We start from the raw sequence: 27,765 nt of genomic DNA on the forward strand, positions 1-27,765 counted from the left end.
CTGTCTCACCGCTCCGGTCACGTGCCCCGCGCGACAGCCAATTGGAAGTGTGCAAGCAACAGGTACGCGATTCAAACTGCAGTCGTAGCCAGGAGACGTGGTAGAGACACAGGGCTACGAGGCCCCGCAGCGCATTCCGACTTGGGGACCGGGGCACCCCCCGAGCGCATTAACTCACTAGCAAGTCCCGCAGCAGCATGGAGCACCGCATTATCGGACCGGGACCTTACAGAGCCACTAAACTGGTGAGTAGCGAGCAGGATCCATGTGGGTTCTCTGAGACTTGATAGACATCACGTGCCTGTATCAGAATTTGTACTTCGTCTCCAGAACTTCCTGAACTACGAATCCCTCAAGCCGTATGTCTCTGTACTGCCAGTCGGCTGCTCGGCAAAGCTTGAGACCAGGGACCCTGAGGGGTGGGTAACTGCGCATGGGCACTGGGAGTGAGAGGTTTTTAAAAAGTAGTCCCGGCTATAGAGTAGAACAGAGAGCGAGAGATAGAGCATTTGTCTTTTGTCCCATTCCTAGGGGTAAAAATCTGGCGTTATAATTGTTTTTAATTTAAATGTTTACCCTGCTGCCCTCCAGCTGTTAATACACTGCAGCTTTTGGAAGCCCACAGACACAGAGTTTTGCTTTATTTATCACCTCAGATATAAGTGGCCTGACAACTCCATGATAAATATCCTGCCAACCAGTGGCCACAACTAGTCTTCCCCCTGTGTATGGCCACAACTAGTCTTCCCCCTGTGTATGGCCACAACTAGTCTTCCCCCTGTGTATGGCCGCAACTAGTCTTCCCCCTGTGTATGGCCGCAACTAGTCTTCCCCCTGTGTATGGCCGCAACTAGTCTTCCCCTGTGTATGGCCGCAACTAGTCTTCCCCCTGTGTATGGCCGCAACTAGTCTTCCCCCTGTGTATGGCCGCAACTAGTCTTCCCCCTGTGTATGGCCGCAACTAGTCTTCCCCCTGTGTAATGGCCGCAACTAGTCTTCCCCCCTGTGTATGGCCGCAACTAGTCTTCCCCTGTGTATGGCCCACCCCCTGTGTATGGCCGCAACTAGTCTTCCCCCTGTGTATGGCCGCAACTAGCCTTCCCCCTGTGTATGGCCACAACTAGCCTTCCCCCTGTGTATGGCCGCAACTAGCCTTCCCCCTGTGTATGGCCACAACTAGTCTTCCCCCTGTGTATGGCCGCAACTAGCCTTCCCCCTGTGTATGGCCACAACTAGCCTTCCCCCTGTGTATGGCCGCAACTAGCCTTCCCCCTGTGTATGGCCACAACTAGTATTCCCCCTATGTATGGCCACAACTAGTCTTCCCCCTGTGTATGGCCGCAACTAGCCTTCCCCCTGTGTATGGCCACAACTAGTATTCCCCCTATGTATGGCCACAACTAGTATTCCCCCTGTGTATGGCCACAACTAGTATTCTGACTTCCAGCTTTCAAATGAGGGTCACGGACCTGTCTAAAAAACAAATGCTCTGTAAGGCTACAAACGTATTGTTGTTGCTGCTTTTTATAACTCCGCTTTCAATTCATTCCCTCTCCTATTCATATTCCAGTCTCCTATTCAAATCAATTCATGGTTGCTAGGGTAATTTGGACCGTAGCAGCCAGATGGCTGAAATTGCAAACTGGAGAGCTGCTGAATAAAAAGCTAAATAACTTAAAAAACACAAATAATAAAAAATAAAAACCAACTGCAAATTGTCTCAGAATATCATCTTCTACAGCATACTAAAAGTCAATTTAAAGGTGAAAAAGCCCTTTAATGTAAATTTGTTCCCAGTCCTGACCTGATCTTGTTGTATCACAGGAAAGCGCCAAATATGCATGACAAAACAACTGAATGCTGGTGAGATGGCTAGCACAATATCTGGCTGGTTTTGGTTGAACTGACCAGCTGTTGCTTCTTAACCTGGCTGTGCTAGCTTTGGCCATCCAATCTGATGTGAACCAGTTGACTAAAGCAGCCCATACACCTCTACAATGAGTTGCCAAAAGCTGGCAACTAAGTTAAAAAAAAACCCTGACCCTCACTGTTACAAAGGACCCTTGGGGGTCCAGTGTTTCTGGACAGGAGCTGATCATGCTACCTCTGTGTTTGTGGGATTTTGGAGATTAGATTCACCAGGAGAACCCCACTTCTTGTTTCCTGATCTGCATTGTTTGCTCCTGTGTTTATAGCATAGTCTTTAAAAGAGACATTTTGTGTAAAAAAAACCAAGAATGTACCAGTGCATTATACTCATTTAGATATAGGAGAATTGTGCTGATTTATTAAATATTTCTGCAAAAACCCTAATAATCCCACCCTTCCCTTCCACTTCCTGATCCCTGAATTCCCAGGCTGTGCAGGGGAGCCGGCGGCTCTTAGCTCACTGCACTATAGGACAGGAACCAATCAGCAGCTAGCAGGACCTGACAGGGAGCTGAAGCCTTTCGGTGCTTGTGTGACTGCAAGGGCTGTGATTGGCTGTCCCCCTCCTACAGTGCTTTTGGCAGGGACTGATAGGACACGCCCACCCCTCATTTGAAACAGGGAGCTCCAATAAAGGGGCTATTTTCAGAAACGTAACTAGAGGGGGTGGGCTCTGGTGCGAGACATGCAGCCTGGCCCCGTCCCCCTCCGTACTCCCGGAAACTGCCGAATTTACCTAAGAACACAGTGGCGCGCGAGCTGCCGGTGGGCCCTGAGGGGGTGCGGGCCCTGGCCCAGTCGCACCCCCTGCTCCCTCGGTCGTTACGCCACTGGCTATTTTTAAAGATAATATTGCTTTTTAGCACCATGTAATAGCAGCACCATATTTTACTCATAATTGCCTACAAAATTAGGGTTTTTTCACTTATCCTATATGTCTTCTTTAAGGTGGCAACAGCATCAACTGAACTGACACAGGTATTTGTGGCCCCTGCAGCTACAGTGTATGTAGTGCCACTCCTGCTGCATGCCAGACGCATGTTCCTACATACCAGCGCTTAAGTGAAGCAGAAAGCCCAGTCAGAACATGCCCTTAGGCATATATATATATATATATATATATATATATATATATATATATATATATATATATATATTATATACACACATATACATACACACATATACATACACACACACACAGTTCAAAATGGACCAGCACTCCAGTAGTTTTATTAACACATCACATACACAAGTGATGTGTTAATAAAACAGTTTGATTAAACAGTTTGATTAAACTACTGGAGTGCTGGTCCATTTTGAACTGCGGATATTATACTTTGACCGTGCACCCACCATTGACCAGCTTACGGGTGCAGGTACTTTTGGAATATTGCACTCCAATGAAGCAATCTCAGGGGTGCACGGCCAATTCTCAATCATATAATCAAAATTTGGAATAAAGTATTCTTGGGCCAGCACTTCCCTTAGTAAAACAAGTGTCTTTTCATTTCATTTTACACACATCACAGTGCTCCAACGTTCCGGTCCCTCTTGGGACCTTTCTTGACTAGGGCTGGAGCTTCATTGGTGCTCAATGCAGACTGGTTTAGTCAATTTTAGTCTCATATAGGTAACTGCCCCCATATTCCATGTAACTTTCAGCAGGTTACAGACACCTTAGAAGTGAATGTATTCAGTCAGCTACCAGCCTGGATTATTCAGCATCCCATACGTTGCTGGCACAGTGACTATACTGTACACTAGTAATGGGGGGATTCATGGACTGCCGGCACATGTTTCATACTGATTCTGAGCTGGGGGGAGCATTAGTATTCAGGCCACACTACTTCATCTGCCACAAGAACTGGATTTAGTCTATACTGCTACTAATATAAATGATGCAGTCTCTACCTGTCATGCTTTGAGGCTTATATTATTATAAAGGTAGGGATCCTTTATCTGGAAACCCGCTATCCTGAAAGCTCTGAATTACAAGAAGCCATCTCCATTTTAATCAAATAATTCACATGTTTAAAATGTATTTTCTTTTTCTCTGAAATAATGAAACTGTACCTTGTACTTGATCCCAGTTAAAGAGGTTGTTTATCTTCTGAACACTTATTTTCAGTTCAGTTGTGTTCAGATTGTGCACCAGAAATAAATAATTGCTTTCCATATTTTATTTTTGACTATTTTTACACAATATTACTGATTAACGTTCCTGTCTCTGGTGTTTCTGGCAGCTCAGTGATTCAGGTGCAGATTCTAAACTATTACAATTTCCTCCTTTAGTTGATACATTTCTCATCTGTGGAGTATTAGCAACAATTGTATCAATTCTAACATTTGCCTGTAAATGAAACTCGTGGATTCTGCTCAGCAGGGACAAATATAAGAAATGTATAAACTAAATGTATCAATTCAAAACAGTTTCAGAATTGGTGACCCCCCCCAGCTGCGTCACAAAGACAAAAGAAGGTGAATAATGAAATTTAACACTTCAATGTTAAAAAAATGGTCATGCATAGAAAATAGAAAGTAATTGGAAAAAGTCTGTATTTCTGGTGAACTATCTGAAACCAACTGAACTGAAAAAAGTGTTTAAAGGAGAACAACCACTGAAACTCAGGAAATGTGCTCAACAGGACCAAAAATAAGAAATGTCTATTAAAGTGTTAATTTAGAACAATATTAGATTAACAATCACAAATAGAAAATAGATGTAAGTAGTAGAAACTGATAAAAGTCTTTATTTCTGGTGAACTATCTGAAAACAACTGAACTACAAAAAAAGTGATTAAGGGTAGGGACACACTGGACGATTTGTCGCCAACGTTTTAAAAAAGTAAATCGCGGCGACAAGACGATCGTCTTTTTTGAACAGACGATTCACAGCGACTATTGGCACAGAGCGATTTGTATCCCATTACTCTGTGCGGTACGTGCTCCACCCGAACCGGAAACGGTTTGTGCTTCCCGCTGTAACCTGGCGTCTTTACATTCTTGCGTCATTGCGTTCGCATTGTAATTTGAATACAATTGCTGCTACTTATCCATATGTGTGTGCGTGTCTAGGAGATTTCAGTGCTTTTCTAAGTACATGCTATTTCTGATAAATCGCTCGGAAAATGTCTCGGTGCGTTTTGGAGCTACAGGCAATTCACAAACGCGCTGTGGGCACAGGAGCTGGCGTCTTTCATTTGGTTTTGTTCAGAGACAAAACGAGCGATATGTCGCCGCGATTTGCTTTTTAAAAACGTTGGCGACAAATCGTCCAGTGTGTCCTTACCCTTAAGGTGTACAACCCTTTAAGATACAATTTATCCTTATTGGTGACTAAACAATCCCTTTTGGGTTATTTAATGTTAATATGATTTGTTAAGGTATGGAGAGGCAAATTACTGACAACACCAGGTCCAGAACATTCTGGATAAAAGGTCCTATACCTGTATATGTTACTGTGCCAAAGAAAATACCTTGGTTGTATCTAACAAATAAGCAGAGCGAGGGAGAAGCAGAACAGCTAGTTGATGTTTTATTGTATGGACTCTGGGGCATAGTGTAATATAATATGAAACATGCTACTACATGCTTTATGCAATAAAAAAACAACAGCTGTTGAATTAGCTGCTTCCTGATAAAATATATAGGAGGTATAGGATCCGTTAATCAGAAAGCTCTGAATAACAGGGAGGCCATCTCTCATAGACTCCAATTCAAGCAAATAATTCTAATGTTCTAATTCTCTGTAATAATAGCTTGTACTTGATGCTATACTATAATAAATCCAATTCCTATGTATATGGCTAGCACCTTTTTCATAGAGCATATTGTGCCTTCAGGGTGCATAAACATGCATTTTGGTCTGCGTGACCACTGGAGTATATACCGTAACCTGCAGGACCTGCTTCAGGGTCAATGCTATGAAACTGAAAGCAGAAAAGGAAGTCGGAGAATTTAAAAAAAGAACAAAGATCAATTGAAAAGTGGGCTTTGTATAAAGTATTCATATTTAACGTTCCCTAAAGGTGTCCATGGATGTAACAATTATGATCTTTCCTGAGACCATTTAGCAATAAACACAGGCCAATGTTCAGGCACCCGATGTACATGTAGCACCTTACAAACAAGGGGGTCATTAGTTGGGTGTGTGTAGTAGAGAAGTTCCAAAAAATAATATATATATTCTCTTCTCAGTGGACTGTATCACCTATGAAGTTAAGGTGGCCATAGACATTAAGATTTTGTAAAGATGTTTGCGTTATCCAAAGACCAAGCTTATCCTTAAACAATCATTTGTTCAATTCAATTATCCATCAACTAAAACAACCATTTCAAGTGATTTCAAATTAGGTAAACTGTGGGTCTCTGCCTGCTTGGCTGTGTAAACAATTGGACAATGGTAAAATTCCACTGTTAATGATGAAAATGTTCTAACCTGATTGATTGATGACCTGACTGATGTCAGATGAAAAAATCTCACGATAATTTGACAAATTTGTTGTGTTGCGCTAATATTGGCCTTTAGGGAGAGAAAAATCTTAACGTCTATGGCCACGTGTAGTCTGTAAGGTCATAATAATCTGCATGTATGATGTTGGGTCCTGCACTGATATTTTTCCTTGCCATTACTTGTTATACTTAGTGAAGTGCTGGTTTCACACTACTACATGTGCTGTGTAAGTCTTAATTGTCATACAATTACTCTGAGGAGCAGTAACCACAGGCTTGAGTTTCACTGCACAGCTTGCTACCTAACAATCCAACAGGCGCTCACGGGTGTCACAAGAGTGTTAAAGGGCAAGTGCTCTATTCAGCTGCTTGTGATTTCCTGCTGTGATTCTTCCTCTTTTAGTTTTGGTCAGCAAACACATTTGAAAGGGGATGTGGAGTAAGATATTTCCCAATCTCTGCATAACGGTTAAAGCTTAGTAAAGCTAAAGGAGTTTACTGGTGTATTTATTTAGACCTTTCTGATCAAGCTTACTTATTTTAAGCCTTTCCCTCTCCTTTAACTTTTAAAGCCCTTCAATCCATCACACATTATTACAATGAAAATGTTCAAAAGTTTTCAAGTATTTGTAAATGTAATTAATATTTGTCTTAGAGTTTTTATTCTCTGCACTCCTAAAGGTGGCCATACACGATCAGATCCGTTCATTTGTTAAGGTCACCAAACAAACGGATCTTAACCTGATATGCTCACCAAAGGCAGGTCAATATTGGGTTAATCCGATGGAAATGGGCACCAACGGGACATGGATCGCATCAAACACGCCCTATCGATATCTGTCCAATTTTTGGCCTGATCTAGATAGGGGAGACCTGTTGAAACGCTCCTTATATGGGCAGATAAGATGCCAAATTTGTCTAAAAGACTGATATTGGCAGCTTTAATCTGCCCGTGTATGGCCACCTTTATTCCTGAAACAATATAGCAAAAGCCAGCTGTTCAACCGACCTGTAGGAGGACTGACTTCTGATAAATTATTTCCACAATTAGAACCAGAAGAGAAAAGGAAAACAAATCCTGGCCCTCAATATTTCACAAGGCAGCTATTCTGAGACTCTGTTGCAAATCAAATGCCTTGTACTTGCCATGTTGTTTTGCAAAGCAGTTCCAAACGGTGTTTTCATGCAAACCGCAACAGGATTGATTCATGTACCTTTTTTGGCATTTCCATTCATAAGTTCATAAATTCAGACTGTTCTTTAAAATATGAACGTACATTAAAAGTTACCTATAGGTTACTTTGATTGTATTTTGCTGATAGGGCTGCTTTTGTAAGTAATTGTTACTTGAAGTTCCTAAACCTGACTGTTTTGTTAACCTGAATGTCCCTTCACAGCCCGTAGAACATCACAGCCCGTAGAACAAATATGCTAGCCCCCTCTTAGGGGAAAACATGGGGGTCAGGTAATGTAAAAGCATCAGGTAAACTTTTTTTGGGCAAAATTATAAACAGCATGCAAACACAATGTTATGCTAGGTGTAAAAAAAAGGTTTTATTTCTGGTTTCGGTATCTTTTTAAGAGTTTTGGAATGGCAGCAATAAGAATGCCATATGGGCAGTTAGAAGGGAAATGAGCAACCGCCAACTCTTACCTGGACTGGTCAAAGGCTTAAAGGAGAATTCAACCCGTAACATAAAAAAAAACTCTACCCCCCTACCCTACGTAGTCCCCCCCCCTCCCTCCTCCCCCCCAGCCCACCTGGTACCTGGGGCAAATGCCCCTAACTTTTTACTTACCCCTTCGTGCAGATTCTGTCCTCGGCAGTTCACAGCAGCCATCTTCTTTTCTTTGTTAAACTTCGGAAGCAGACTGTAGTTTTCGCTGCATGCGCAGTTGGAGTAATGTTCCGATCCCGAACAACTGCGCATGCAGCGAAAGTCATGAAAATTTTGTAAAAAATTTCCATGACATTTTTTGAGACTTTCGGAAATTTTCTTGACTTTCGGTGCATGTGCAGTTGTTCGGGACCGGAATATTACTCCTACTGCGCATGCGCCGAAAACAATGTTCTGCTTCCAAAGTTTAACGAAGAAAAGAAGATGGCAGCCGTGAACTCCCCAGGACAGAATCTGCACGGAGGGGTAAGTAAAAAGTAAGGGGCATTTGCCCCGGGTACCAGGTAGGCTGGGGAGAGGAGGGTCTACGTAGGGTAGGGTTTTTTTATGTTACGTGTTGAATTCTCCTTTAACATTGTTATAAAAGCTTCCATGTAAACCTAGTATAGTGGTGCATTATCCCAGGGTTTTAGTAACAGCAGTGGATGAAAGTGAAATTGAAGGCTGGTCTTTTGATCTATATATCAAGGAATATATTATATAAATATGGCACTCCTTTATCTCTTCTCATCTGCTCTTCTATATTTTCTCATTAGTGGAATGAAACGATTGAGCTGTTTCGTGCTGGAATGCCACAAAAAAGGCACCGGGTTCACTTCAAAATCTACGAGAGGTGCTTTACTGCAACAGAGGCCGTCAACTTCTTGCATGATCTGCTGCAGTGCAACCAGAACTTTGGCCCAGATGTCACCCGCACCCAAACCGTCCAGCTGCTGAAAAAGTTCCAGAAAAACCACGTTATTGAGGATGTGAAAGGGAGATGGGGCAAGGAAGACTTTGAAGATAATGGCTGCCTATACAGGTGGAGTTTGCTTAAAAGGGTTGTTCACCTTTCAGTTAACTTTTAGTATGATGTAGAGAGTGATATTCTGAGACAATTTGCAATTGGTTGTTATTTTTTATTATTTAAGGTTTTTGAGTTATCATTCAGAAGTGCTTCAATTTGCATTTTTATCAATATGGTAGCGAGGGTCCAAATGACCCTATCAACCATTCATCGATTTGAAAAAGGGACTGGAATATGAATAGGAGGGAACCTTACTAGAAAGATAAAAAGTAACAATAACAATACATTTTGTAGCATTACAGAGCATTTGTTTTTTAGCTGGGGTCAGCGACCCCCATTTGAATGCTAGAAAGAGTCAAGAAAAAGGCAAATAATTATAAAACTATAAAAATAAATAATGAAAACCAATTGAAAAGATGCTTAAAATTAGCCATTCTATAACATACTAAAATTTAGCCTTTATACAGAATATATTTTTTTGTAAATTCTCCCTTTCATTCGAGCCACATATTAGGCTAGAGTAAGTAAGGTGCTATAACTGAGAAGCAACACATACTGTATCTGGGCTAATTCTTACATACAGTGAAAACTCAATTATACTGAATTTCCTCAATTTTAGACATACCACTGTATTTCTATGATCACACCAGCATACGATGCATAATACATTTCCCTAATTTTACACCATTGTTTTCTAGACCCCTGAAAAACTTAAAATAGGGGTTCCTCTGTATTAAAATAATATATAAAGGTAGGACACACCTTAACTCTTGATCCAAAAGGGATCCCTAAGCTCCATGTAATGTACCGTAAAAAAGAAGGCCTTGTATTGGCATGCAAATATATAATATTAGCAGTTTAAAAATCGCTTATATCATGAAATCTGAAACAAATTGGTGAAAATAGCAAAAATTATTGGATCAACATTTTTATAGTAAGTTCTTTGTAGAGTGTTTTGTAGAGTGTATGTCTCCTTTAATTGCTCTGCATATCAAGCTGTATGTACATGGTACATGACATGACACATGCAGGGAAAACATTGTTTATTAATACTTAACTTTGTAGTTCTGCTACATCTTAATTTGCTTGGTTGTCTTGGTGACAGGTTTATGTTGCAATTAGGGTAATGTTGGTGCTGAATCCCATCACACCTAAGCAGATGGGTTTCCATTCATAATTCAAGCTGCTGCAGATCATTAAAAACTAAATGGTGTATTGTTGTGAGATACAATTGTTTTGTGGTTCAACCTCTAATGTGCTGAGCAGCACCCAGGTGTTCTGATTGTGTCACCTCATTGGGGAAATGGACTCGAGGACCTTACCGCAGCAGCTATGTGCATTAAAATACATAATTGACATAGACTCCCAATCTGGAAGCACAATCCCCAGGCCACAATTCTGAGAGCCTTTGTACTTGTATTTCAGCAGGAAGGATGTTGGTTGACAGTCGCCAAACTAACATAATTAATATAGCAATGATTTATGTATTGTTGTATCACCTTTGGTGATTTAAACTAAAATACAGGCCTAGCAGTTTGTGTTGCCCTTTAATTCCATATTATTGTTGGCATATATGAATTTGTTGTTACTTGAAGTTACCCTTATATTTATTATGATTTTGTGCAGATTTCCGCCAACGTCCCCGCTGAAACCCTACCCAAAAAGACCCCCCTGCAGAACTGATCCCATTCCTTTTCCACAGTGGAATGATCAGGGGTCGCTGACATCTCAGATGCAAATACATGGGAAATCTATCGATCTGGTAAGCCATAACAGTTGTTATTATAAAACATACAAGAGTCCTAGTTATTCTGTAAAGTATATCCTTATAATACACAAAAGCCATGAATATCCTGTAAATTATATCCTTATAAACGGTGAGTTCTGATGTCATCAGTTATAAACGGTGAGTTCTGATGTCATTTCTGTCACATGACTCACTGAAATTTGTGTATTATAATAAAGTACCCCCAGTTGTAAAATATGAGGATATTAGAAGTTACCTCGGAGTTCCATGACCTGTATAAAAACACTCGGCCTTCGGCCTCGTGTTTTTATATGGTCATGAAACTCCTCGGTAACTTATAATATCCTTATATTTTACAAGAGGGGGTACTTTATTCACTATATAATCTACAGTCTGGTCATTTCCCTATGGGACCAGACTGTAAATTATATCCTTATAAACGGCACGTTCTGATGTCAGAACTCGCCGTTTAAAACAGGGGTCCCCGGCCGCCGAATTTGACGCAGTGCGTCGAAATTTGACGCCGCCGCGTTCAAATTGAAAGCTGATGAGCCCGAATTGGACGCCGGCGTACCCGATTTGGACACCAGCGACCAGAATTGGACTCCGACCCCCCTCCCAACATTTCACACAAAATGTAGATTATAATGCACAATGTACCCCCTACTGAAATCTATAAAGATATTAGAAGTCACCTCGGAGTTATGTGACCTGTATGGTCACATACTGTAACTCTTCAGGGACATAATATCTTTATAATACACAAAAGCCATGAATATCTTGTAAATTATATCCTTATAAACGGTGAGTTCTGATGTCATCAGTTATAAACGGTGAGTTCTGATGTCATTTCTGTCACATGACTCACTGAAACTTGTGTATTATAATAAATAAAGTACCCCCAGTTGTAAAATATGAGGATATTAGAACTTACCTCGGAGTTCCATGACCTGTATAAAAACACTCGGCCTTCGGCCTCGTGTTTTTATATGGTCATGAAACTCCTCGGTAACTTATAATATCCTTATATTTTACAAGAGGGGGTACTTTATTCACTATATTAATCTTTATCTGAGCTTAGTGATGTCATTTCTGTCACATGACTTACTGAAACGTGTGTATTATAATAAATAAAGTACTCCCTGTTGTAAAATATAAGGATATTAGAAGTCACCTCAGAGTTCCATGACCTGTATAAAAATAATCTGCCTTCAGCCTCATTTTGACAAACCTATATACATCTAACTGTAGATTATAATGAATGATGTACCACCTGCTAAAATGTATAAAGACATGGGGAGGCACATTTATCAAGGGTCGAATTTCGAATTCATGTGAGTTTTTTTTTTTTTTTTTTAAACTCCTATAAACTCCCATGAACTAGAAATTCGACCAATCGAAATTTCTTATAAAAATCTAATTTTTTTAAACTCTGGTGAATAGGATCGACCCTGAAAACTCAAATTGAATTCGATTAGAATTTTAAAAACCTGATTCGAGTTTTTTTTTCTCTATAAGAAACTCGAATTTGAAAAAGGCTGCAAACAACTCCAAATTGATTCCTGCACGTCTTCCATTGACTTAAACAGCAATTCGGCAGGTTTTTTGTGGTGAATAATCGAATTTGAGCTCTGAAAGGGTCAGAGCTTGATAAATCTCGAAGATCGAATTCAAATTCTTTTGAAAAACTCGAATCTAATTTGAATAACTCCATAGTCGAATTTGACAGTTTTGACCATAAAAAAACTTGAAAGTTCTAATTTTGAATTCTAATTTTCAATTCGACCCTTGATAAATCTGCCCCTAAAAGTCACCTTGGAGTTGCGTGACCTGTGGCCTTGTGCTTTTATATGGTTATGTAACTCCTCCGCCTGTGGCCTTGTGCTTTTGTCACATAACTCCGCAGTGACTTTATAATATCTTTATAAATTACAGTAGAGGGGTACACTATCCACTTTATAAACTGTCTATAGTGGTGTCATCAGTTAGGGATGCTTAGGACTTAGGTATGTAAGTCTGTCACATGACTAAAACGTGTATTATAATAAATAATGCACCCCCTGGTGGCCATGAAACTCCAAGGTGACATATATTTTACACTAGGGGGTACATTATTGCTATTTATGGTATAATAATAAAATTTATATGTTAAACCACACAAAGAGAGACAGGATTGGCCACACTGTAATCCACACAAGCTTTGAATAACCTGTAAAAAAAAATCTCTCTCTCTCTCTCTCTCTCTCTCTCTCTCTGTTTTTCTACAACACACATCGGTTAATAGTGCTGCTACAGCAGAATTCTGCACTGAAATCCATTTTTTAAAAGAGCGTTTATATTTAATTTTGACATTTGGCATGTGGCTAGACATATTGTCAGTTTCCCAGGAGCCCTCAGGGCCCAGGCCATGTGATTTGTGCTCTGAGAAACTTCAGTCACTCTTTACTGCTACGTTGCAAGTTGAAGAGATATCACCCCCTTCCCTCCCCAGCAGTCCATCAGCAACAGAATAATGGGCAGCTAACCAGATAGCAGCCATCTGACACCTCTGCTGAAGGATTTGTTTGCATTGTAGTGATATGTGGGTTGGGTTTTCCCGACCTGCACCCGACCGATATCAGCCCTCCCTTCACCCGCGCGAGCCTGACTTGCCGATAATGTCACAAAAGGTGGCGGGACGAGCAGGTGCGCTTGCTATAAAAACAGAACCCGGAAGCCGGCAGTGTAAGGGAGAGCAGGAAGAAGAGCTCGACCCGTACCCGCCCGACACCTGCAAATGGGTTTGCGTGCTCTCCCGCACATCACTATTGCATTGCTATAAGTGCCCCACCTATTGGTAGACATGAGAATAGCACCAAAGCAGACCTAGAGTCCTGGTAAAATACAATGAGAAGACGGTTTGATTATATATTTTTTTTTATTTTTATTTTTTTTTGTGTTCCTTTCTTAATTTTTGTTTACTGCCCTAGTCCACGATGCTAGGCTCATATCCATTCCTAATCTGATGTGAGTAAATGAGTCTGCAATGTGATGATATGCAATGCTTTGTTAAAACTTCAAATAAATAAAGAGTTATGAAAATACAATGAGAAGGGGAGAAACAATAAGGGGCACATTTACTAAGCTCGAGTGAAGGATTAGAATGAAAAAAACTTTGAATTTCGAAGTCTTTTTTTGGGTACTTCGACCTTCAACTACGACTTCGAATCGAATGATTCGAACTAAAAATCGTTAGACTATTCGACCATTCGATAGTACTGTCTCTTTAAAAAAAACTTCGACTACCTACTTCGCCACTTTAAACCTACCGATCATCAATGTTAGCCTATGGGGACCTTCCCCATAAGGGTTGTAAGCTTTTTTTGATCAAAGTAAAATCCTTCGATCAATGGATTAAAATCCTTCAAATCGTTCGATTGGAACGATTTAATCGTTCGATCGAACGATTTTTCCTTTGAACTTTCTATCGAAGCATTTGCGGTAAATCCTTCAACTTCGATATTCGAAGTCGAAGGATTTTACTTCGACGGTCGAATATCGAGGGTTAATAAACCCTCGATATTCGACCCTTAGTAAATGTGCCCCTAACTGTCTCCAGGATCAGGGACAAAGCAATGAGATGGCTGCCTCCACAACAATATTACAGTTAAAAAAATACATTTGTTGGTTAAAGAATAAATTAATTATTTGTGATGTAAACCGTGTAATTTAGAAATAAAATGTAAACCATAAAAATAATGACAGAATCGCTTTAACATTTCCAAATTTCTCCTTGACCTCTGCTGCCCTACATATTTACTGGCACAGCACACAGCAGTTTGATCATCCCTGTGCAGGTCCTTCATGTTGTATTTTCCTCCTATTACAGAACTCTGAAGCATGGTACAAGCGCCACAGCATAGCAATCGGGGAGGTGCCCATGTGTCGTTTAGTTAAGAGGAGGGAATTAACAGCAGCTCATATTGAGGAAATTTGGAAATCAAGAACTCTGCTCCAGTAAGTATTTCAGTAAGGGCCCCCAGGGCCTTGGCCACTGGCTAAAGAGACACGTTTATATTTGGGTTTGTTGGGGGGCCCAAAGTGGCTCATTATTTGAAAGTTACAGTCTACATGCTGAGTTTATGAAGCTTTCCTTGCTGGAAAAGCAAAACACAAGTGTAGCCAATGAATGCTGAGATGATTATGGACGCATACCTGAATGCCTATAAGTACAGGCCCATATTAGCTGGCATGTCTGAAATATCATTGTAACTGCACTGCATTCATCAGTTTTTCAGGAAAATCATGGGTCACTTGCCGTTACTGTGCAAGTCTATTATTTCAGGGCCTATTTATTAAACCTTAATTGTTTTCTGGTCAAGAATTTAATGGGGAAAACTCAAATTTTTAGAGGAGAAAAAAACCTTGTATTTTAGAGGTTTATTATACCCTACAGCTGCTAAAAATCCAAATTAAAAAATACTCCAGCTAAAACCTGTCAGTCATGTAAATGTCAATGGCAGATGTCCCTGAAGATATTTCTTGACATTGTGTCTGCACTGGTTTTCGTACGATAATCCAAAAAAGTAGTTTTTTGAGAATCAACTTGAAAAAATGGTGCAATTCGGGTGTTAATTTATACAATTCGAATTGTCACACCATTTTGTCGAGACTTTTCCTGCACCGACTTTTACAAGCTGATTCCTTGATAAATGAGTTAAATTCGTGGACGGGAGTTAGGTCGACTTTGTTTTTAATAAAAAAATTGATAAATTTGCGTTATAGTAAATACACCCCCCTTAATATTGTTGTTGAATATATTAATTAGATATTTTTATTGGTTTTACATTTATATGTAAATATAATGGTTACTGAAACTAGGATCTGGCCTGTTCCTTTTTTATACTCTGCACTGGTGGTTCTGGCATTTGAGACCAGGAAAAGATAGCTGTAACTAGTTTGTGAACAAGCATGCAAGGCAATGCAGTTTAATATAATGTTTATCATCTTGCATATTCCCTGCCTGCCTTCCGGGCAGGAACCTATGCACTAGAAAAATAGTTTGATTACTGAAGGAAAGGACAAAAAATATTTCTCGTGCAGTAATATATGGTGGTAGTGTCAATTCCATTTTGGTTACTTTGCCTATAAATAAACCAATTCAGTGCAAAAAGCAAGAAATCCAGTAGTCTCCCTTGCTCTTGTGGAATAAACTCACAAGCAGCTATTCATTTAATGAGAAATTATGCCAAAATAGTGAAACACAATTTAATGTAAGTAATATAGCCCTTGTGTCGGTGAATACAACATTCAAAGTGATGAGTGTTGTACAGGCAATCCTGCACAGTTCCCGTGGTATCTAAATTCCTTTATCACATGGGGACTTCACTCTTTCTCAGGAGATATAGATTTATAACACACAATTCAGATCTCAAGGAATGTTTCTATAGACTACAAAAACTAGTGAGACGTGGGTTGAAAAATCTTCAACCCTAATCCAGTTTCAGCCTGGCCCACTGTGAGTATATACTGTAGATACGAGTGGGGGATTTAGTGGTTGAGAAAACCATTCCACACCTATGGAGTAAAATCAAAAATCCAGCTTTTTTGGGGTGATTAAAACAACAAACACGCATCCATTACAGATGTACTCCTACCCTATGACATGTTAGGTCACCTGACGCGTTTCATGCCTCTTTCTGGCACTTCATGTGCATGTGAGTTTTTCTTTTTAAACTCTATGTTGGATATAGATAAGAGTGCCAATCGGTTTCTGTCATCAGAAGATGGATTGAGACAGCATGGGGGAAGTCAGAAAGGAACTGGACTCGAAGTGATAATGGCCCACTGGAAACCAGTCTGGTCCTGGCATTAAGTGTGCATGCTGCTGGGGCAGTTTGATTTACATATCAGGTGTAATGGCCAATCTACTAAGTTTGTACTTTGGAATATAGTTCGCTATCCATGGCGTAAGTAAAGGTGGCCATACAGTAAAGCAATAAATCCAGCAGCACTCCGATATGTGAATCAATTATTTATTCATGCCATTAGCAGAGCGACGTTTCGGGCTATTCCAGCCCTTTATCAAGCTCAGCTTCAAAAGGCAATTCAGTGTAAGTGTGGCACCTTTACTGATTTGACTGTAAAGGTGGCCATACAGAGCCTGATAAAAATTGCCTGGTCAACAGCTAATTATTCATGTATGGGGCCTTTTCCTGTCAAAATTAGGCAGATGGTTTGGTCCAAGGCATAGGTGGTCAAATTGGGCAAAGATCTGCCCAGTTATGAAATGATTCAATCTGCCCTTATATGCCCAACTTTACTCTCTCATACATCTACAGTGTTGTGGTGTAGTGCAAAATGTGGTATTGTCCAATGAGCTGTTTATATTTACTTATGTTTTTATTGTCCTCACAGTCTAAAGAAAATCCTAGGACTTGATTCCCTGAACGACGTAATGGACACAAAAAGGGTGGAGGCAAAGCATATATTGCACAACATCTACAACACTAATAAGCAGGGGATTGTGGTGTTGGACGACAGATCAAGTAAGTTCAAAAGGAACACTACTCGTTTACCTTTCCTCTATAACTTGGTGGAATTACTTTACTTCATCTTTTTAGCATCCACAGTGGCATTAAAGGGACCCTGACAGCTGACCCGACTGGTTGATCAGAACCTTACCGTATCATTTGTGTTCACCGCCAAATTAAAGGGAAGATATCAAATAGCTTATATATTATTTTTCCCTTTTTAGAGAATATGTGAGCACAACTAGTGTGCACACGGAATTATTTAAGTTTTTGGATTTTTACCTGAGTAGAAGTTGTTGTATTAGCTCTTTTGCCAAAGGCATTCTTTATCATTTTCAACTCTGATGATTTCACCATCAAAAATTAATTAAATTACTGGGGTAGGCATCATGGCCTCTCACAACCATATTTAATAAACACATGCATGCAAAGTAGAAATGATCTCTGCCTATGCCTACTAGAAGCCAGTTTCTAACATAGTAAATTAAGTTAAAAAAAAGACACTCATCCATCAAGTTCAACCTTTTTATGTCTACATATAACCTGCCTAACTGCTAGTTGATACAGAGGAAGCAAAAAACCCCATCTGAAGCTTCCCCAATTTGCCTTCTAGTATTAACTATGCCTTTGTCTGATGTGGTGGGTGGCAAACCGCTTACAACTGTACTAGTGATATGCAGGTCGGGATTTTCCCGACCCTAACCTGCCCTACCTTGGTCTGCACCAGCCCGCATCTGACTTCCGGGTTGCTTTTATAGACCTGCGCCGCCGATGATGTCACAAAAGGGGCGGGACGAGCAGGCGCAGCAAATCTAAAAGACGAACCCGGAAGTCAGAAGCCGGCAGTTGACGGTGTCGGGCGGGGAGAGCAGGAAAAGAGCTGCACCCGCCCGCCACCCGTGAAGAAGAGTGCGGGGTCGGCCCAAACCCACCCGACCCGCGGGTATCAAGCCGGCCCGCACATTACTAAAGTGCACCTTCATACATGGCGATCGCCCTAACAATGGTACCAACACTGAAACTTACTATGTAAATTTATGGAGGGGGCACTGTGTTGGAAGACAAACACTGCTTAAAGGAGAAGGAAAGGCTTGCAGCACTTGGGGGTGCCAGATGTTAGGCACCCCCAAGTAATTGAATCGACTTACCTGAAAACCCGGGCCAGTGCTCCTATCAAAAGAAAACTGCACTGGCCCGGGGGTTATACCAATGAGCACGACGGATCTTCAATCCACTGTGTATGCACAGTGGATTGAAAAGCCTAACTTTAACTAAAACTTCAGAACTTCAGAAAACGAAGCGCTGCGATTTTTCATTCTAGCAGGTGGATGACTGGAGGAAGCAGTTTGGGGAGATTAGTCGCCCCAAAGAAGATGCGATTAGTTGCTGGGCGACTAAATCTCTCCGAATCTCCCAGTGTGACCTTAGCCTAAAAGATCTAAGGTCTTTACTAGAAAAAGAAAGCAAGGTTCTTATATATTTGCAGCATGTATATTGGTTAACAGGCTTTTTCTGTTCTGTTGTCCCTAGATAACCACATATATGCTTAATGTTTTATTTTAATAGAAACATTTATGCAGGAATCTATCGTTGAAATAAAAAGAAGCTGGTTATAAATACTGGTTTCTATACCTTAAAGATGTACTAAATTGGCATTATAATCATGTTTCTCTCTCTCTCCATAGAAGAGCTCCCTCACTGGCTGCTCTCCGCCATGAAATGCTTGGCAAACTGTAAGTATTAAAATGATCTCTACATATGTCTATAAAGATTCTCATTTATCCAGGTCATGATATACAGTATCTAGTAGAATTAAGTCAAAGGCAACTGGACATTTAGAGTATATCTTGCTCATCTAAGTGGCTTCTTCAGTTCAACTGAAGTGGTAGGGAATTCTCCTACATTTAAACCTTTGAGGGTAGTAAAGTAACAGACATCCAATCACAATGATTCCATTGAACTTCAGTGAGGTGTTGGCTGAAACTGACTTCAGCTGTAATGTCCAGATGTATCTAGTTTATAGGTTTGTTTATGATTCTTATTCATCTCCTAATACAAAAATACCAAATTGACTGAGCCACAAACATTGTTTAAGACAATTGTGCTTGACACTAAGGGGAAAATTTACTGAAAATCTAACTGGAGATGCTTGATGCTGGATATTCTTGAGGGAGTCACAGCAATTGACACTTTTCTTACTGCTATCAATGTGTTTAAGGAACTGACACATTTAACAAAAGTGTTTCCTGCTTTGAGCAGTCAAATTCAATTTTCCCCTAGAAGAAACTTTAACTCCTGTACCTCCAGGGTGATGCAGCAAAATATTATATTGAGCCTTCTGTGAGGATTTATTGTCTGTCCCACCATGCAAATTCTCTTAATGATTATAGGGCCAAACTGTTCGGACTGGAACCAACCAATGTATTTGGGATTCGAGAGAGATGTCTTCAGAACAATTGTGGATTATCTCAGTTTCCTGAAGGAGCCGCTTCTCACTTTCCATCTCTTTGATGTTTTTGTCAATGCTCTGGGTAAGGCAATGACTAAAATGCATTCGGGCTATATGTTTATGGAATATGGCCCACAAGTATGCAGAATATTCCAGTAATTGGATTTCAATGCAAAAACTGAGAGGCTGCAAAGAGTCTTGAGAGTATAGTGTATAGCTGACCATGCACAGATCAACATTAGCCTCAGACATGGCCCTCCAGATTGAGTTGGCAGTTTAGTGGCCTGGTTAACTATTATCTGGGCAGAAAATTTTTTTGAGGGCCTGGCTTGCATAGGCGCTTCTGCTTGTGCCTTTCTGCAACCCCCCTCCTCCGCTGCATGGTCACTTAGATGCGAGTGCTTCAATTAAAAGAAATAGAAAGCATTGGGGAGAGGGATTTGAACACTGTAGAGGAAACAGACCGGGGTCTGCTTCCTCTTTAGTTACACCACTGCAATTTGTTCTTTAAAGGAGAAACAAATCCTTAAAAAAAAAAACCCGACCCTACATAGACCCCCCCCTCAGCCAAGCTGCTACCCCAGGCAAATTCTCTTAACTCTTTACTTACCCCTCCGTGCAGATTGTGTCCAGCGGAGTTCATGGGTGCCATCTTCAGCCGCCTCGGAATGAGACTGGCGCTTCGGCAATTTCCGTGAGTTTCGGCACATGCGTTGTTGTCGTGAAACAGAAAATTGCTCCAACTGCGCATGAGCCGCTCCGCTGGTCTCATTCTGAAGATTACCGAAGAGTAGAAGATGACTGCCGTGAATTCCGCTGGACAGAATTTTTTTTATTTAGGGTTTGTTTCTCCTTTAAAGGAGAAGGAAAGCTACTGAAGCAGTTTATTGCCAATAGATTAGCCACAATAGTGCAAGCTATAACACATTCTGCAGAATGCTTTACTGTACCTGAGTAAACAGCTCTAGAAGCTCTCCCTGTTTGTTTAGGATACAGCAGCCTTATTAGCTTGATGTGACATCACTTCCTGCCTGAGTCTCTCCCTGCTCACTTATAGCTCTGGGCTCAGATTACAGCAGGGAGGGGAGGAGGAAGGGGGACAAGGGAGTGGGGGAAAGGGAGAGAGGAGCAAACTGAGCATGCTCAAGCCCTAGCCCTGGAGGATTATGCTAAAAACAGGAAGTCTGATACAGAAGCCCATGAGTACACAATAGAAGGAAAGAAATGTTGTGTTCCTTTTGACAGAGGACTCCGCAGCATTGCTTTGAAGGTTTACTTTATTTATATAGACCTTTCTGATAAAGCTTACTTAATTTTCGCCTTTCCTTCTCCTTTAGGCGTGGCATAGATTACACTGCATAGTAACAGTTGGGCACCACTGTTTCATTGTTACCTAGTAACAAGCAATTATGCTGGCCTTGAATCTCTCAGAATTCAATCACTTTATTTGAAAGTGTATATTTTCTGTGATCTGTTAAATGACCTTTTATTTCGGAACTGATACTTTATTCCCTTGCAATCTATAATTCATTGTAATGCCGCCGCAGGCCTTCTGCAGAAAAAGCGCATTGCAATTGAAGCACTTCAGATCTGCTGCCTGCTCCTGCCTCCAGAAAATCGAAGAAAGCTGCAGCTCCTAATGAGGATGATGGCAAAAATAAGCCTGAACAGAGAAATGCCACCTCTGTGTGATTCCACTGGCAACCGGGCGCTGGTATGTTATTAAACTCTCTCCAGATAATTGAACATTCCCCAACTGCTGCGACTTTCCCTACGGGTGTCCCTCTTGGAAATGGCAGCATTATCTGTGCAACAAAACATCATCATTACATAGTGGCTTCTGTTTTAAAGGAACAGTTCAGAGTAAAAATAAAAACTGGTAATAGGCCGTGCAAAATAAAAAATGTTTCCTATATAGTTAGTTAGCCAAAAAAGTAATGTATAAAGGCTGGAGTGACTGGATGTCTAACATAATAGCTTTTCAGCTCTCTAACTCTGAGTTAGTCAGAAACTTGAAGGGGGGGGGGGTCAGTGAGTTTGGAATTGATCCTTAGAATTCAGCTCAGATTCAGAAGTAACAGTTATGACCCCCCCCCTCAAGTCACTGATTGGTCAATCAGTGAAAACCAAGAGATCTGAAAAGCAGTAAGTAGTGTTCTGGCTATTATGTTAGACATGCAGTCACTCCAGCCTTTATACATTACATTTTTGGCTAACTAACTATATCAGAAACATTTTTTATTATGCACAGCCTATCTATTTACCCAGTTTTTATTTTTACACTGACCAATTCCTTTAAACTTCTGCACATTTTCTCTTTATCTACAGTTCTGGCTGTTTTAAAACAATTTTTAAAGTGAGGTTTATATGTGGACATAGATTTTTCATATACATCAACAAATTTGATATGCAAGTGTAGCTGTTGTACCAGTTGCTGTGAAAAGAGGAAATATCCTTCACAGTGTCCAATGAAACAGCGCCCCCATGAGTCACATCTCATTTTTTCAGTAGCTTTTCAGTTAGGAATTGCAGCATCTATCTGTTTGCCAGAGCCCAGTTTACCCTAGCAACCAGGCAGTGGTGTCAGTGAGAGACTGGAAGATGAACAGGAGAGGCCTGAATAGAAATATATATAATAAAAAGTAAAAATAAAATTGTAGCCTCACGGAGCAATCGTTTTTTTTTTTGGCTGTCTGGGTGAGTGACCCCCATGTTAAAAAGTGAAGAGACGCAGGTAAATGATATAAAAAAATACAAATGCACACAAAAACAGGGCTGTGCAACATTCTGCATCTAGTAGGTTGGTAATTTGTGATATTACATACTCCAAGGCTGAGTTATATTAAAATTAATATGAATGAATGTAATGCAAGTAGTCTGTGATGAAGCCCTTGAAAAGACTGGGGTCAGTAACAGAGACTGCATTTAGACCACCAACCTCCTGTTGGACAGCCCTGACTTGGAATCTTGGTGTCTAAGTATATAGCACGTGTATAAGTGTCTAGAATGCTACTTACAATAGCTTCTCATACAAGAATTTCCTTATTTTCCTCTTGAATCATTGAGATCCAATAACATAGTAGCTGAAGCTGATAAAAGGCACAGGTTCATGAAGCCGAGTAACCAGTCATCTTTCGTTTACAACAGAAACTAACCTCCTTAATGTGTATCTTTAAAGTAATACTGTCATGGGAACAATGTTTTTTCAAAACGTAGAACTCTGGACTAAAATCAGTTTCTCAAAAGAGCAAACCGATTTTTTAAATTTAATTTTGAAATCTGACATGGGGCTAGACATATGCATAGTCCCAGCTTCCCCTGGTCATGTGACTTATGCCCTGATAAACTTCAGTCACTATTTACTGCTGTACTGCAAGTTGGAGTGATATCACCCCCTTCCTCCCTCCCCCCAGCAGCCTATCAACAGAACAATGGGAAGGTAGCCAGATAGCAACTCCATAAAACAAAATAATAGCTGCCTGGTAGATCTAAGAACATCACTCAATAGTAAAATCCAGGTCCCACTGCAACACATTCAGTTACATTGAGTAGGAGAAACAACAGCCTGTCAGAAAGCAGTTCCATCCTAAAGTGCTGGCTCTTTCTGAAAGCACATGACCAGGCAAAATGACCTGAGATGCACCTACACACCAATATTACAACTAAAAAAAATACACTTGCTGTTTCAGGAATGAAATTTTATATTGTAGAGTGAATTATTTGCAGTGTAAACAGTGTAATTTAGAAATAAAAAACGACATCTTAAAAATCATGACCAAATCCCTTTAAGGAGTTCTGTCTTATCCACAGCCACTTTTTTTGTTACAGATGGTACAGACATTTTCTCGCTGTATCCTTCGTTCCAAGGATGAAGTGGACTTAGGTGAACTTCTCTCCACCAAACTGGTGACTTTCATGATGGATAATGCTCCTGATATTCTCACTGTACCCATAACATTAAAGAACACAGTGGAAGATTATGTTGCCCATCAGCGAAGAGTTCAGGTAAATATAAGAAACCCGTTGCTGAGAGTATAAAATCTGATTGGCCAGCTACTTGCCTCAACCCTCCTTGGACCATGCACTCTTCATGCCATGGGAACATTACAACTACATTTATATCCAAACTGCACACAGTCTGATTGTTTAATTGAGCATATGGTTATCTCTAGATATGGTGCATATTGTATTATGCCTGCTTTCTAATGGGTCCTTTCTTTTCCTTTCAGATCAAGTACCCAGGATCTGACATGGAGACCACCCTTAACCCCACCTTTGTCCAGCCGCAGACCCCAGCCCAAGAGTATGAATACCAGAAGTTAAGCCGACCTCAAGATCCACTGAAGGTTCTTCTGGAGGAAATTATATCCAATAAGCAAATCTCTGTAAAGGAAAAGAAGAAGCGACTTAAACAGGTTTCTTTCATTAATCAAATGCCGTTGCTAAAATACAAGCAGGAATTGGGTTTTGGCCTCATATAGTGTCCATATTGTAAAATACTACAGGTCTGTTTATGGCTGAAGTTGGAAAAGATGTGGTTTGAAATAATCCTGCATAGTCATGAGTCCAAATAAATACTTCAGATGTAGTTTAAATTAGGGATGCACCGAATCCACTATTTTGGATTCGGCCGAACCCCCGAATCCTTTGCGAAAGATTCGGCCGAATACCGAACCGAATCCGAACCCTAATTTGCATATGCAATTGCATATGCAAATTAAGGGTGGGAAGGGGAAATCATTTTTTACTTCCTTCTGACAAAAAGTCACACAATTTCTCTCCCCGCCCCTAATTTGCATATTTAAATTAGGATTCGGTTCGGCCTGGCAGAAGGATTCTGCCGAATCCTGCTGAAAAAGGCAGAATCCTGGCCGAATCCCGAACCGAATCCTGGATTCGGTGCATCCCTAGTTTAAATACATCTATAGCCTTCCCCTTTGGCTGTCATTAAGATGCTTGGAGGTAGCTATAGAAATATGGACTTTCCCCCAAAGCTGGTTATACTCTGACTCATTAGGCAAGGTCAACAATCGGCAGATTTTTATCTAATTCAGCCATCAATGCACTGGTCCAAATCAGGATGATGTGATGATTTCTTTTTTTTTTTGTCCCCAATCCAATGACGAAATTACAATGGACACCTAGTGAAACCCCCACCGGAGAGGCCCGAATCAGTGTACTGGTGGGATCCTTGTCTGGTGGGATTTCCGAGTTTTTGTCCAATACAAAGGTCCAATACATGAGCCAATATGCTGCCAAACTGGTCTGGAGGTGCCAAATTAACATCTGTTATTGGCCCGTGTATGGGTATACACAGATGCTAGGCTTTCAAGGTTAATATAATCTCTGGTTTAACTTAAAAACAGCTCTGGGTCTTCTTCTGAAAGATCATTATCTCCCAATGGTTTCGCTGGGGCATTAAAATGGGAGGCATCTATGAGACTTACGGGCACACGTATGTATGTGGGCTTTTTAAATAAAGGGATTTTGGTACTGTAGTTGGTGAACAGTGCTACCCTTTGAGTTATTTAGCTTTTTATTTAGCAGCTCTCTAGTTAGTAATTTTAGCAATCTGGTTGCTAGGTTCCAAATTACCCTAGCAACCATTCATTAATATGAATAAGAGACTGCAATATGAATAGGAGAGGGCCTGAATAGAAAGATGAGTAATCAAAAGAAAACCAAACTGATCATTTGAAAGTTGGAAAGAGTCCAAAGAAGGCAAATCATTCAGGAACTATAAAAAATCTAGGCCAATTGAAAAGCTGCTTAGAATTCTATAATTTAAAATATACTAAAAGTTAACTTAAAGGTTAACCACCCATTTAAAGGAGAACTAAAGCCTAACTAAAGAATTAGGCTAGAAATGTTATACATTATGTTTTGTGCTTCTGTACCAGCCCAAGGCAACCACAGGCCTTTAACAGTAAAGATCTGTGTCTCCAAAGATGCCCCAGTAGCTCCCCATCTTCTTTTCTGCTGATTCACTGCACATGCTCTGTGCTGCTGTCACTTACTGAGCTTAGGGACCCACTCACAATATACAGTACACATAGAATAGAAATGTCACAATATAAGGCTGATTAGTAATTAATACAGATAATTGCTAAATGACAGCACAGAAACCAGTGAAATTAGCATCAGAATTTAATAATCAGCCCTGTAGCATCAGCTTCTATTACAGGCCAACCTAATTTTCTGCTGGATAATTAGTGACGAGCCCTAAGCTTAGCTTCTCAACAGCCTCTCAGAGCCCACTGAGCATGTGAATGTCACAGACACTTTCCAAGATGGTGACCCCTTGTGACAAGTTTGAAGTCCTGGATCCTTGCTGCTATTTGGAAGCTGAAACTTTAGGCAATAAGAGCAGTATATAAAATATGGCATTTTAGCCACATTAATTTTTAGGCTTTAGTTCTCCTTTAAAGGTGGCCATACATGGATAGATTGAAGCTGCTGATTCAAGTCTTTTAGACCGAGTCAGCAGCTTATCCACCAGAGTATGGGGCCCTTCGATGTAGCTACCCAACTGATATCTGTCCAAAAGTTGATCGAAGTCAGATAGAAGACCGTATTGGCTCGTTGATGGGTCCTCAACCCAACAGCCCCTGTTCCGGTTGTTGTAATCTGATCGTTTGACCTTAGTGGGGCGTGTTGGGTGAAAGATCTACTTGTCTAGTGACCTTGCCGTGTAGATCTTGTAATGTATGGTCACCTTAACTTATGTTCTCTGTTTCACTAAGCTTTTTCTTCTTTAGTTCCAGAGATCCCACCCAGAAGTATACAAACAACGCTTTCCAACCCCTGACAGCGAAGCAGCACTTTTGCCCGAGAGACCAAGCTTAAAGTCGCAACTCTCATTTTTCACTCTGAAACGACCTTTCCAGTCATTTCAAAGGACCCGCAGCTTTCGGATGTAACTGCAGTTATTTGCCCTTGTTGAGGCTCAACTGTCACTTTGACAGGATGATAGTGATTGTCTTTAGCGGACGGCCGCTTACAACTTCCTGAACCCGAGACACTGGATTTTACCCCAAACCTTTATCAGTATTGTGCACATAAGAGTGTAATAGGTCAGTTATGTTCGGTGATGTATGTGTGGAGCTGACTGGATGCCTGTGCTGTGGAGTTCACATGTGCACAAAAAATGTGAGTTTGTATTCGGAACATTTCAGATCTTACACGTGTGTTTTAAATCATGTACATACTTGAATTACGTCGAAACACTGAAAATTCTATGTTTGTAGCGTTTTACTATCCTGTTTCAAAAATGAACATGCGGTTAATTTTATATATTTTACTGGCAACTTTTTTTTTTTTTTTTAATGGAAATTCATGTTTTTTTAATGAGTAGAGTGTAATTGCCTAAAGTGACGCTGGCTTATTGACAAATAAGGATATGTAATAAGCCTTTTTTATAGGCTGTTTGTCTTAAGAAATATCTTCTGATTTAGTAAGTCTTGTTTCACCTTATAGATAGGATTCTGGGAGTTCTGATCACTGGAGGGCTGCAGGCTGGTCACTGCTTTTATATATATATATATATATATATATATATATATATATATATATATATATATATATATATATATATATATATATATATATATATATATATATTGATAAAAAAATTTTTTCTTTAACGTAATTTCGCCCCAAAAATATTGTTGTTTACATTGAGATAAGTGGCAGCTCAATTTCCTTGTGTTTAATGAGTAGGTATTAGTCCCGATTTTCACTGGTACAGCCATTTGTCCAGCTGTGTGTACTCACTGTCCCCAAGAGGCTGTACATATTCTTATGAGCTTGCACTTTAACATAGTTTCTGATTTATTATGAAAAAAAAAAAAATTCATACGGAATAAGGGGCTGTTCTAATTGTTCTGTATGTACACATGCACCTCTGTGTGTTGTGTATTGACATTCCTGTGTTTTTCCTTTTATTGGTCCATTGATATTCCTGTCTTTTACCTGCAACATTGACATTC

At 40.3% G+C, this 27,765-nt stretch overlaps 1 protein-coding gene across 1 annotated transcript; it reads left to right on the forward strand.

The window, feature by feature from the left end:
- Window positions 1-27,756, forward strand: depdc1b.L (DEP domain containing 1B L homeolog). The gene is made up of 11 exons (XM_018265912.2): window positions 1-245; window positions 8,819-9,084; window positions 10,696-10,831; window positions 14,685-14,812; window positions 17,213-17,343; window positions 19,014-19,061; window positions 19,719-19,859; window positions 21,325-21,491; window positions 23,606-23,782; window positions 24,007-24,192; window positions 26,536-27,756. The coding sequence occupies exons 1-11, from the start codon at window positions 198-200 to the stop codon at window positions 26,695-26,697; spliced, it is 1,590 nt and encodes a 529-aa protein (XP_018121401.1). The 5' UTR covers window positions 1-197; the 3' UTR covers window positions 26,698-27,756.
- Window positions 27,757-27,765: the final 9 nt, after the last annotated feature.

Source organism: Xenopus laevis, chromosome 1L, assembly GCF_017654675.1.
Source record: "Xenopus laevis strain J_2021 chromosome 1L, Xenopus_laevis_v10.1, whole genome shotgun sequence".
NCBI lineage: Eukaryota > Metazoa > Chordata > Amphibia > Anura > Pipidae > Xenopus > Xenopus laevis.

What these genes read in the sequence shown, in the direction of transcription:
- depdc1b.L (XM_018265912.2), top strand. Translation starts at nt 198, where the DNA reads ATGGAGCACCGCATTATCGGACCGGGACCTTACAGAGCCACTAAACTG. An exon ending in GATAATGGCTGCCTATACAG is followed by an intron (nt 9,085 to 10,695) that starts GTGGAGTTTGCT and finishes GATTTTGTGCAG; the next exon opens with ATTTCCGCCAACGTCCCCGC. An exon ending in GGTGTTGGACGACAGATCAA is followed by an intron (nt 17,344 to 19,013) that starts GTAAGTTCAAAA and finishes CTCTCTCCATAG; the next exon opens with AAGAGCTCCCTCACTGGCTG.